The sequence below is a fragment of the Ictalurus furcatus genome, chromosome 19, assembly GCF_023375685.1.
Source record: "Ictalurus furcatus strain D&B chromosome 19, Billie_1.0, whole genome shotgun sequence".
Classification (NCBI taxonomy): domain Eukaryota; kingdom Metazoa; phylum Chordata; class Actinopteri; order Siluriformes; family Ictaluridae; genus Ictalurus; species Ictalurus furcatus.
The window spans coordinates 7,506,204-7,520,025 of NC_071273.1; the positions used below are offsets into that span (position 1 = coordinate 7,506,204).

General features: G+C 42.3%; 1 protein-coding gene across 2 annotated transcripts in view; it reads right to left on the bottom strand.

Annotated features, from left to right (window-relative positions):
- Window positions 1–13,822, bottom strand: part of LOC128623421 (synapsin-3-like) — a 122,801-nt gene that overhangs the window by 61,509 nt on the left and 47,470 nt on the right. For both annotated transcript variants that reach the window (XM_053650473.1, XM_053650472.1), the window contains exon 4: window positions 7,092–7,183. In XM_053650473.1, coding sequence (XP_053506448.1) covers window positions 7,092–7,183 — 92 coding nt within the window. The remainder of the gene's footprint in view (window positions 1–7,091; window positions 7,184–13,822) is intronic.

Genomic DNA, 13,822 nt, shown 5'->3' on the forward strand with positions numbered 1-13,822 from the left:
CACTTCACAGGTGAATGCTGGGAAGCATTTAAGCATAAAGGCTGGGTTGAGTCTAAAAAAAACCTTATCTCTACTGAGAGAGAATTTAGTGCACGAGGAATGAACAGAAAGTGCATGGAAATCAATGGCACGTTTGGCTGAAGCCAGGGCCAGGAGTAAAGCTGTCTTCAAGGACAGACCCACCATCATATCGTCAAACCAAACATAGAATGCAGCAATAGCCACTTGGTAGACCTTAATAGTGGAAAAGGATTTACCACCGTCCATAAGGTCTTGCAAAAAACATAAAATATCCAAAACCAAACACTGATACGATATCAGGCAGCACCCATCGCACCACTCCTCGAAAACACGCCCCTTACAGTCATATAGGGAATGTGTGAAGGAGGCCCTAGCACTCTGAATGGTGGTAAGCACATGTGGAGGGAGTCCCATTGCGTTTAGGTTTGCCCTCTCATGGGCCAAGCCCAGAGGGTCATACAGACTGGACAGGAGTGATAGATTTCTCTGTTCGCCTGAGACAACAGTTCTGTGCATAATGGGAGGGGCCACGGCTGGGCATACAGGAGAGGAATTGTCTCTGCCAGCCACAGCACCTTGGGTCACCTGGGTGCCACCAGAATGAGGGTCAAGCTCTGAACTCTCACCCTGGTTATGGTGGGGGCTATTAAGCAAAGGGGAGGGAATGCGTAGAGCAGCATGCTGGGCCACGGATGGGCCAGTGCATCCACGCTGAGGGGTTCGTCCCTGTCCCTTAGTGAGAAGAACATAGGACAATGAGTATTTTTGCACAAGGCAAAGAGATCTACGGCATCCCAGCTGAATCACTCTGACAAGTCCACTACTTGCGGCTGTAGGCACCAGTCTCCATAGAGCAGGTTCTCCCTTGACAGGAGGTCTGCACCCCTGTTCAAGATGCCTGGGACATGGGTCACATGTAACGACAGAAAGTGTTGCCTGTTCCAATGTAAAAGCCTGTGAGCTAGAGCATGAAGCTTGGAGGAGTGCACCCCTCCTTGGCAACTGACGTGTGCTACACTCGTGGTATTGTTGCAGCGTACTAGCACATGGTGCCCCTGGAGGCAGGGCAGGAAAGGTTTCAGAGCCTTCCATACTGTAATGAGCTACTGTAATTGATTATGTGGGCTGAGTGGAGTTCCTTTGCCAACATGCCATTCACTGTTCTGCCCTCCTGGGTGGCTCCCCACCCTGTTGAGGACTCATCCGTCATCACCACTTTTTGCAACATGGCCGCCCCGACGGGAGTGCCATGAGCTGTTCCTCCAGTGTTGCAGGGCCGCTGAGCATGAGCACGTCACTGTGACGGAGCGGCCGAGGTCGTGTAAAGGTGGAGTGATAAAACCCATTTTATGAATGCCCTCATTCTCAGAATGCCCAAAGGCAAACCTGAATGTCTGATGCCATAAGGCCCTGTAGTCTGAGGCATGTGAGATATTGTACCCTCACCCTCTCCTTGAACTGTGAGAGGCAATTCATTAGGGAGAGAATTCGCTCTCGTGATAGACGCTCATGCACGGCTATTCAATTCAGGTCCAAACCTGCGATGCACAGCTTCTTGTTATGGGGGAGACCCGATAGATTAAGCCAGAACGCATGCTCACCAACCACAGAGAGGGCCATGGAACGCCCACTCACCTGGACAGCTTGGTGTGCATTGTAGAGGATGAGGTCATTAATGGTCAGGATCTCCTTCCAGAGTGAGGTTGAGGGATACCCTTTCTCCATTTGCTGCCCCGTGTCAACCAGGTGCTCAGCCTGGTAAGCTGACAGAAGTGAGGACACATTGAGGGCACTGACAGCCAAGGCTGAGGCCTTATAAAGGGCCTGGTGAATGGATGCAGAAAAATGGTCCATTTTGCTGGGGAGAGTGGGCTTAGGGGGAGCGAGCAGGCCACCTCGAGAGCGGTTAAGGTGCCTTGCGATGGAGGGCTCAATGGCGGGGGGCTGCCATATCCTTAACCTCAAGGCCTGCCAGACTGTGTTTCAGGTTGAGCGGGTCTCCTCAGCAGTGTTTCATGTGCTTGGCACATGCCGGGAGGACCGGGAGGAGCTGTTTTCTTGGGCCAGAAGGGAGTCCCAGGAGTTTCTCATTGTAAACATCCCTCTCTTGATCAGGGGCACTTTGCAGGGCTGGCCATTCGATATTGAAACAAGCGGCTGCTCGCTGATAAAACTTGAACAGTACGGACTAATATACAGTGCATCCGGAAAGTATTCACAGCGCTTCACTTTTTCCACATTTTGTTATGTTACAGCCTTATTCCAAAATGGATTAAATTCATTATTTTCCTTAAAATTCTACAAACAATACCCCATAATGACAACGTGAAAGAAGTTTGTTTGAAATCTTTGTAAATTTATTAAAAATGAAAAACAAAAAAAGCACATGTACATAAGTATTCACAGCCTTTGCCATGACACTCAAAATTGAGCTCAGGTACATCCTGTTTCCACTGATCATCCTTGAGATGTTTCTACAACTAGATTGGAGTCCACCTGTGGTCAATTCAGTTGATCGGACATGATTTGGAAAGGCACACACCTGTCTATATAAGGTCCCACAGTTAACAATGCACGTCAGAGCACAAACCAAGCCATGAAGTCCAAGGAATTGTCTGTAGACCTCCGAGACAGGATTGTATCGAGGCACAGATCTGGGGAAGGGTACAGAAACATTTCTGCAACATTGAAGGTCCCAATGAGCACAGTAGCCTCCATTATCCGTAAGGAGGACCTTCCAGAAGAACAGCCATCTCTGCAGAACTCCACCAATCAGGCCTGTATGATAGAGTGGCCATATGGAAGCCACAGCCCGCCTGGAGTTTGCCAAAAGGCACCTGAAGGACTCTCAGACCATGAGAAACAAAATTCTCTGGACTGATGAAACAAAGATTGAACTCTTTGCCCTGAATGGCAAGCGTCGTGTCTGGAGGAAACCAGGCACCAGTCATCACCTGGCCAATACCATCTCTACAGTGAAGCATGGTGGTGGCAGCATCATGCTGTGGGGATGTTTTTCAGCGGCAGGAACCGGGAGACTAGTCAGGATCGAGGGAAAGATGAATGAAGCAATGTACAGAGACATCCTTGATGAAAACCTGCTCCAGAGCGCTCTGGACCTCAGACTGGGGCGAAGGTTCATCTTCCAACAGGACAACGACCCTAAGCACACAGCCAAGATAACAAAGGAGTGGCTACAGGACAACTCTGTGAATGTCCTTGAGTGGCCCAGCCAGAGCCCAGACTTGAACCCGATTGAACATCTCTGGAGAGATCTGAAAATGGCTGTGCACCGACGCTCCCCATCCAACCTGATGGAGCTTGAGAGGTCCTGCAAAGAAGAATGGGAGAAACTGGCCAAAAATAGTCGTGCCAAGCTTGTAGCATCATTCTCAAAAAGACTTGAGGCTGTAATTGGTGCCAAAGGTGCTTCAACAAAGTATTGAGCGAAGGCTGTGAATACTTATGTGCATGTGCTTTTTTTGTTTTTCATTTTTAATAAATTTGCAAAGATTTCAAACAAACTTCTTTCACGTTGTCATTATGGGGTATTGTTTGTAGGATTTTGAGGGAAATAACGAATTTAATCCAATTTGGAATAAGGCTGTAACATAACAAAATGTGGAAAAAGTGAAGCGCTGTGAATACTTTCCGGATGCACTGTAAGGCTGCGGAAACATTAGCCTGGGGTGTTAAAGAAGACAGGATGCCCTCGTCATCCTTTGAACCCTCTAGAAGGCCTGCGTCATCCTCGAATGAGGGTTCACCTGGTAAGATGCCCTCGAGGAGAGAAGGGATGCTTTGATCGGCCCAGCTCAGAGAGGCCTGTCATAGCCGTTTCTCCCATCAGAGTCGGACTGTCCAAAATCTAAGATCTGGGTTGCAGCCAATTTGACCCTTTGGCACTGAAGCTTTTTGGAAAGCGCTAGGAGGTGGCTACAGTTGTTTGGGAAATCAATGGCTTCTTCCACGCATTTAAGGCCCATACAGACCACGCAGAAGGGATGAGAATCCATGGTGGAAACCGTACGTATGCACCATGGCAGTGAAGCACAGGGCTCGGTCGGGTCCATAAAGCAGGCTGCCATAGGACAGGGGGAAAAAAGATTTAAGAGTAGGTGTGCAGTCTAATGAGCTGTGCAAGTGTGGGTGGCTTCCGGTGATTGACACAGGTAACCTGGCTAGTAAAACAAACAAGTCTGGCGGAGGCTGATCCCAGGGATATGTCCTCATGCAGACAAAAAGTCTGACAAAAAGTCAGCGAACCAGCGAGCTGAGGACACAAGAAGCAAATGTCATCTGTCAACACAGCCAGACTTGGTGCAATTGGATGCCTCTACAGAGGTCAGGTATGGATGCCCTTCCCATAGGTGGATCTCGAACATGAACACAGACCTCTAGCTTTTGTCACTAAACATGCCAAAGAAAAGCCTACTTTAACAGTCCATTTAACTAATATTGCAACTGACCCAGCAGACATTTCCTGTAGCCAGTAAGCATACTTGCAAGATCATCTCAGTACAAATGCTGTCTTTGAGGCGAAGTTGCAACTTCTAAATTCCGACTTACAACTGGTAAAATCCACCAAAAACACTCCCTCAACTTGCAATTTCAACTCCTCAACTTGGCGTAGTCTTCTCTACTACCAGTTCCTTCCCCATTTACGGCATGACGTCAAATCAACATGGCTGCTCCCACTGTGAAGAGTGTAAAGTTCCCCTTTTCTACTTTCACATTAGTTTATAGCCGTATTGGCTTTAGATCAGTTAATATACACACACAGTACTTGGTTAAAGCTATAACACTGACCATACTAATCACTGCTTTGAGGAGGTATTCATCAATATTATAGTTAATGTTAGCTGGCTAGCTTGTTGCTAACACTACTTGTTATTGTCTGCTGGCTAGCTTGTTACTAACCCTCTACTGCATGAATGATTACATTTACATTAAAAAAATGTTTTTTTTTAATTGATTTTCATTACTTGATTTAGTTCAGGTAAAAAAATATACAACAGTTTTTCTTACTTTGAATGTGAAAACATGTAAACATACCATTACAGAAGATTAGTGTCTTTTTTGCTACATAGGCCTGTTTCAATTCATGAATGCACATACCACAGTTCCATTATCGCATGTTGTTGCCATATCTCATGCAACATATCTCATGTAAACTTATCTCAGACATTGTTTAAATTTTGAGAGCCCTACGATAATGTCCTTCACCATGCCATGTGATTGCAAAAAAGGAAGTGCCAACTGCACTTCCTGATAATGTGAAATGGCATTTTTTTTTTGTTATATCAAAGTTAAAGCCACCCTTTTCCACTTACATAGGATAATAGCAGTTTTGTATTATTGCCTATCAAAAAATTGGAGATAAAGTAATCGTTGCCATATGGCAACACCATGCAGTAAAGGGCTAAGCTCACTATTGTCTGCTGTTGTTGCTGTACTGCAATTTCAGTCCAAAATGCTGCATGAATGTTTGAAGTTCACTATAGTAAAACAGAACCAGTAGCCCGATACCGATTATTCAGAGTGATATCGGCCGATACCGATAACCGATTATTCAGAGTGATATCGGTATAACGATACCGATAGTTCTGCCTTTTCTGCCTTCTTTTAAATGAATAATAATTAATTCCACAATTCTGAAGGAAATGCAAATAAACACTTTATTCTCTCCATTTCAACAAGTTGTTTCAAATTAACTGATCTCATAAACAGAAAACACATTACTCTAATTAGCATTAAATTAAATTCAATTAAACAATTAAATTCTGAAGATTAAAGTACGCTTTAACTTATTGAATGTTATTAATTCATATTAACATTGACTGAATTGTAAAAATCCTCCTGTTAGTCTCACATTCACTCACCACAAACAAAAGCATTTCTACTTCATCACTGAACATCAAACTGGTAATATATAATATCAACTTTTTTCTATATTAACATTAACTGGATATGAAATATACTACTCTACAAATATATTTTTCTGTGCAATATATATTTTTTTGTCGACTCATCTTCATTTAAATCTTTCAGTGGTGTACTGGCTCTTTAATTCAGCACGAGCAGCTTGAGTAGCGCGGTAAAAAAAATAAATAAATTAGACCTGACGCCGAAACTCCTGCTTCACTGCTGCAGCATCCGGCGAAAAAGCATTCACTCGTTAACATGCACACCGAAGAAAACACGCACTGCTTCTGTTCTCCTGCAGCGTCCGGTGTAAAATTGTATCAGTGCAGAGCTTACAGCGCTTACAAAGTGCAGTTTTGTCGTCATTCCACACAAGAGACATCATCTTTACACACAGCACAAAATCCATGTGTTTTCCCGCCCTCTTTTGATTGACAGGATCGGCCCTGATCATCGGATGTTTTTAAACTGATAGCCCATAGCGTGAAAAATTGCCTTTATCAGCCGAGACCGAATATACATTGGTGCAGCTCTAGTCCTAACCCATCACAGGGCACAATCACACACACACTACGAACAATTTGGACATGCCAATCAGCCTACAACGCATGTCTTTGGACTGGGGGAGGAAACCAGAGGAACTGGAGGAAACCCCTAAAGCACGGGGAGAATATGAACCTCAGAGGTGCGAGGCAAACGTGCTAACCCCATTATGATCTTATTCCGGTTTATTAGATTCTGGTTTTTGCCCCGTTAAGTCTGTTTGCTGGTCGCATGACCTGTTTTTGACTATGTTTGTGTTAACATGTGGCGCTTGGAACAGGTCTGAAACGGTCATTTAAATATTTATTCTTTGGTATTTTCCATCTCACCCCTCAACTGCACCCCAGATATATTTTGAATATATCTGCTAAAAAGATAAGCAATCAGTCATGGTGTAGAGCATGCAGTGAGAGACTGCTGGCCCTCCACAATAAACACCAGATTAAGTTATTAAATTAACCAATTATGAGCTAAACTCTAAACTATAGATGGCATCTCGATGATGAAACCTCCCAGTAATAACCGTCCCGCAGTATGAAATACAACGGCTAACCGTGCAAACTTTCCTCCAGACGTTTGCATGGTTCAAACTGAGTGCTTACCTGACAACTTTGGTGCCACCTCGCGTGACCTGCATATCGACCACACAGCCAGTGCTGACGGTGGATGCCACGTTGATCTCTGAAAACTCAGCCTGGAAAAAAGGGGAAAAAATGTAAAAATTTTTTAAAATTTGCATACTAGGGGGTCAGACTGGAGGGTGTTTACACTGTAAATGTACTATGCCCAATAATAACAGGCCAATGTAATGCACTGTATTGATAAAGCTTTTTATATACAGAGCCCTCCACTAATATTGGCACCCTTGGTAAATATGAGCAAAGAAGGCTGTGAAAAATTGTCTTTAATGTTTAATCTTATGATACTTTATTTAAAATATTCACAAAAATACTCTGCTTTCATGGATATCAAACAATTGCAAACACAACACAGGTTTACCCCAAAAATATATCTTTGTTAAATATAGGTATGCAACAATTACTGGCACCCCATGAATTCATATGAGAAAAATATATTTGAAGTATATTCCCACTGATATTTTACTCTTTTTTTTTTTTTATTACAGCTGGGTGACTAGGAATAGGAAATTGATCAACCATCACTTCCTGTTTCACAGGGGTATACATATGAGGTAACACATGGGCCAAATCCCCTTAGTCATTCATGACAATGGGTAAGACCGAGGAATATAGCTGTGATGTGCGGCAAAAGGTTGTTGAGCTTCACAAAATGGGACGTGGTTATAAGAAAATAGCACAAGCATTGAAAATGCCCATTTCCACCATCAGGGCAATAATTAAGAAGTTCCTGTCAACTGGAAAAGTTATGAATCAACCTGGAATTGGACGTGTGTCTATATCGTCTCAACGCACTGTGAAGAGGACGGTTCGAGTGGCCAAAAAATCTCCAAGTTAGTTGTGTCATGGGACCAGAAAGTCTCCAAAACTACAATCTGAAGTCACCTACATCACCACAAGTTGTTTGGAAGGGTTTGAAGAAAAAAGCCTCTACTCTCATCCGAAAACAAACTCGAGCGTCTTCAGTTTGCCAGACACTACTGGAACTTCAAATGGGATCGGGTTCTATGGTCAGATGAAACCAATATAAAGCTTTTTGGCAATAAACCCCAGAGGTGGATTTGGTGCACACAGAGAGGTAGCCATATGGAAAAGTACCTCATGCCCACGGTTAAATATGGTGGAGGATCTTTAATGTTTTGGGGCTGTTTTTCTGCCAGAGGACCTGACATTTTGTTAGGATACATGGCATCATGGACTCTATCAAATATCAACAGATATTAAATGAAAACCTGACTGCCTCTGCCAGAAAGCTTAAAATGGGCTGTGGTTGGATCTTCCAGCAGGACAATGATCCAAAACATACATCAAAATCAACACAAAAATGGTTTACTGACCACAAAATCAAGGTCCTATCATGACCATCCCAGTCCCCTGACCTGAAACCCATAGAAAACCTGTGGGGGAACTGAAGAGGAGAGTCCACCAGCGTGGACCTCGAAATGTGAAGGATCTGGAGAGATTCTGTATGGAAGAACAATCTCAGACCCCTTTCCATGTATTCTCCAACCTCATCAGGCATTATGCTATCTTGACAAAGGGAGGTAGCACAAATTATTGACTAAAAGGGTGCCAATAATTGTTGCACACCTATATATAACAAATATATTTTTTTGGATAAACCTGTGTTCTGTTTGCAATTGTTTGATCTCCATGAGAGCAGAGTATTTTTGTGAATGTTGTGAACGAAAGATCAAAAAGTTAAACAATAAAGACAATATTTCACAGCCTTCTTTGCTCATATTTACCAAAAGGTGCCAATATTAATAGAGGGCAGTGTAAATAATCTCTTACAAAAAAAAACACCCACATCCAATTATGCTTCATATAGAAACATCTCTACATTCTTTACACTCTCCCAGAACTCACTGCAGAGTGTTTTACTGTGAGGAAGCAGGACAAATTGAGTTAGTCTCCTCTATTGCCTTCCAGCCTGGAAAAAGCCTTGTGACAAGCTGTAGCCAAGCAACTCCAATGACTTAATCAAATGCATTAAATAACACACAGTGGGATACATGCTTGCCTAGTCAACAGTCGAGATGGACTACAGGAAAGGAAACTTGGATTATAAATGACTAGCAACGAATTATTTGGTGCATGGCTTCACATAATCTTATATTACATAGACTGGTATAAATAAATGTATAAACCCCACTGGTCTATTACTGAACGAATGAATGAGCAAATAAAAGAATGAATGAAGGCTTACCCAGAATGGGAATTTCAGAGTAAGGTTTGCTTGAGCAAGCATTACTGTGCATGTAAATGTGGTTGAGCATCTAATTAGTAACTACAAGATTATTCAGTCAACATTTGTTGAGTCAATAAAAAGAATAATAATAATAATAATACTAATAATAATTATTATTATTACTGGGGGCACAGTGGCTTAGTGGTTAGCATGTTTGTCTCGCACCTCCGGCTTGGGGATTCGAATCCAGCCTCTGCCCCATGTGCGTGGCGTTTGCATGTTCTCCCCGTGGTTCGGGGGTTTCCTCCAGGCGCTCCAGTCTCCTTCCCCAGTCCAAAGACATGCATTGTAACCTGACTGACATTTCCAAATTGTCTGTATTGTATAAATAGGTGTTTGAATGTGTGTGCGATTGTGTCCTGCGATGGGTTGGCACCCCATCCAGAGTGTTCCCCGCCCTGTTCCCCGAATTCCCTGGGATAGGCTCCAGGCTCCCCGTGACCCTGTGTAGGATAAACGGTATGGAAAATGGATGAATGGACTATTTAACGAATATATTATTATTTCAATATATTGCTATTGTTATTTATTATACACCACAATTGTACCACTCCTCTTAATGCACCCTGAACTACCATTTCTACCTTCACTGTGGTATAAATTACAACAGAGTCTACCAATTTCTGCTTAATGTGCGATATCTGGATACTAGGATGGTAAATGTGTTGTAAACACAGAGAGAAATTCCTAATGCATGTAAATGTATAAGACGAATAAAATGATTCTGGTGGAATATAATTAAAAAAACCAAAACTTAAATAAGCGTGGGTAATTGTACGGATCTAATTTACAGGATTATAATGTTGTTTGGTGTAGCTGAGAAATATGTACTTGGCCCTGTTCGGTTTCAGCACCTCCCAATTAGATGCATGTTATAGAAAGCAGATACGCAGTCCACTATGCACATAACTCAGCCATCACATATGGGTGTAACAAACGCATATAATCTCTTATTGGAAGTGTACATTAACGTTTTCTGTGACCATATAAAACCCAAAAGCAGGCCCTTCTTGGACAACAAATCGTGGCGCCTCTGAATCAGCAGTGGTCATCTGGCATGCTAAGAAAGGGAACCATCAGTCAACCGTGTTGGCTGACCAGCACAGAGCGAGTCACATCAGTTAGCCCTTTTGGTCGAGGGATGAGCAGTGCATCAGCATGGGGCAAACAGTGTAGGACCGAATTCAGGCTGCCATAGTTACTGTCAGGGAAACACATTCAGGCTTCTCTTGGACCCGTTCCTCTACTGGGAAAGGAAAACAGGAAGGAGTCCATGTAGACAATGCCCTCGCACTGTTTCCCCTCCACTTTAACCAGCACTGCTATCTGTATTGATGTCATCTAGTGGCTGAACTCTGAACTTGCATGACAGATTTGAAGTTCCACAGTCACATGAGCAGTAATCAACGATCATCGGGTCATGGCACTGAATCAAAAAGCACACCAAAATATCTCATTACGTAATGCCTTTTCTTTCTCATAACTCATAACACATAGCTGGCGCATGAAATAATCAAGCAGCACTTCTGCATGATGCACACCGTGTGGTTTAAAGCTATAGCACATAGGGTTTTTTAAACAACAACAAAAAAAAAGCTCAAACATTATTATTGAATCTGGGGTGGAAAAAAAAAACCTGTTCCTAAGCTGCCCTGACAATCCTGTAATCGTACTTCACAGTCACCACTGTGTTAATGGTGTCAGATCAGAATTGGCAAGAAATATGGACACATGTTAAATACCAGCTCAGATACAGTATCTCAAACATTATCATGCCCCAGCTCTAGGCGTGAACGAGGTTAAACTACACAGTGACTGGCAGGAGCAGGCAGCCAGTCATGAATGATAGAGAGAGTGTAAACAAAGCAAAGGGTCGTGAGAGAGTGAATGAATGAGTCTGGTGTTATAATATAAAAAGAAAAGGAATTCAAATTAATGGAGAACCCTTTTGTTGTTGTTAATAAAAAGGCATTTATTTCTTCTCTGATTTGGTGGGAAGCTAGTATTGATGATTAGTCAGCTGGCTTGTCCTCATTGTGGTAGCTCAATGGTTAAGACATTAGACTTCTGATTGGAAGGTTGTGCCTTCAAATCCCAGTGCAACCAAGCTGCCACTACTGGGCCCTTGAGCAAGACCGTTAACCCTCAACTCCTCAGCTGTATAAATGAGATAAATGTAAGTCGCTCTGGATAAGGGTGTCTCCCAAATGCAGTAAACACAAAAAGCTACTTTTAACTTTAAAAGTCTTTGTGAATACTAACCCCTGGAGTCAAGGGAAATCTTTGTTTGAACAACAGAAACTATTTTAGACTTCGAAATTTTATTTGACAGATTTATACAAAATGCCTCTGCTGTATGTATGAGCAACACCTGGTTTTTGCCGAATCATGCAGAGCGTCTTAGTATGGGTATAGGGCTCAGCTCAGGCCAACTGGAACAGAGAAGAACTAGACCTCAGGAAGGTCGAAAACCTGTCTAACAGATGTTTCCACTGACATCTTACATTGTCCAAGACTGAGATCTGTCAGATCTTAGAAATTTCCCAGGTGAAAATGCCATAATCGCCACAGAGGATTTGCTAACAGCCTTAACATTTCCTGTTTTAATACTGGAATAAGATACGTGACGTGTCGGAGGTACGGGTGAGAGCCACACATCTCATAAAATGTCAAATATGGAGACATTTCTAAGGATGGAGCATCATTTATTTTAGGTAGTGAAAATGCAGAGTGTCTTCCCTAGAAGCACTATAAAGAGCATGTATCAGAAGTGGATAAAAAAATACAGTGCCTCTTAAAGGTCCTCGGATTCGTCTGGATTACACCAATTGTTCCAGGTAGTATTTTTATTGCTAATCAACATGTTCTTATAGTAAATTTTTTAAGTCAAAATTGATTTTATTGTTATTGATAATAATAAAAACTGCACAACGCTGCTTGCAGAAGTATTCAACCCTTTCAAACTAGTACTTGGTAGAACCACATTTTGCGGCAGTAACAGCTTTAAGCCTGTTGAGGTGAGTTTCTACCAGCTTTGCACACTGTTTGGGAGTGAATTTCACCCATTCTTCCTGGAAGATTTGTTCTTCTTCAAGGTTCTTCGGGTTGGTTGGATGTTGTTTGTTGACTGAAATTTTCAAAACAATAAGCTTCAGATCTGGACTTTGACTTGGCCACTGTAAACCATTCACCTTTTTTTTTTTATTTTAACCCCTCCTTGTGTTTGGGATCACTGTCCTGCTGAAAGGTGAAGTTTCTCCCAAGCTTTAGTTTTTCAGCAGACTGATGCAGGATCTCATGTAATATCCACCTGTATTTTGCTCCATCTATTCTACCTTCAATTTTGACAAGATTCCCAGGTTCTGGGAATGAAAAGTGTATCCTGAGCATGATGCCACCACCACCACCGTGCTTCACTGTATGAATGGTGTTAATTCAGGTATGTTTCATTGTGTCTTTGTTAAGACAATATCTTTCATCTGGAGCTTTATGCAAAGGAACATGGGGCTTTGAATACTTATGCAAGAATCATTTTTTCAGTTTTTGATTTTCTTTGAAATACTTGCTTTCCACTTTGAAAATTCACCGTATAAGTACATGACTTTGCAATAAAAAAAAAAATACTGACATGGTCAGTGACATGGTCATAAAAAAATAAATAAATAATAAAAAAATACACAGAATGGTATGAAACCGTGAACCTCGGTCTGATTCTCTCTAGCCCAGACTGTAGATTCATGTAGCCTCTCACTGACAGTCCTGTCATGTGATTACACAGAGTCAAACGCCCCCTAGATTTCGTGCGCATACAGGCTGCTATTCTGCATCCCCCGTCACTGACACAGTGAATGTGCATGTGAAATAGAGTCATAGGTGTAATGAAAGCGAATGTGGTGGATTATTTACTCCATCATCCCCCAACATGCCTTTGGAGGAGAAAGTACACGTAGATGGATTAATCACAGATTATCCAATCAAAGTACAAATTATACAAAATGACAGAATCGTACGTTTAGTGTGTGGGGTTTTTTTTGTTGTTTTTTTTTTTTTGCTTGAACAGGAGTTACATCTTTTTTGTTTACCATGTAGGGTATTCAGAGGAAACACGGCATGAAGCCAGTTTCGCATTACGGACATGAAACACTTCAGGTCGGGTTTGAATGTCCTAAAGAGAAACTTGGGAATTGGTTCAATCATACAAGCCAAGTCAGGCATGCAGTACCGAGCCATCTACATGCCAGACTGGATTTGATTATTGTGCTTGGCTGGAAGTACTGGCAACCTGAACCCAGACATTTAAAAAAGGTTTCAGGACTGCAATGACAGCATGAAAGTTTGACAGCAACAACATGCTGCAGTTTCTCTGACCACCAAATCATGTAGTTATCAACAGTACTGAATAAATGACTTTATGAGTAAAACCCTTGTTTAAATATTTAATAAT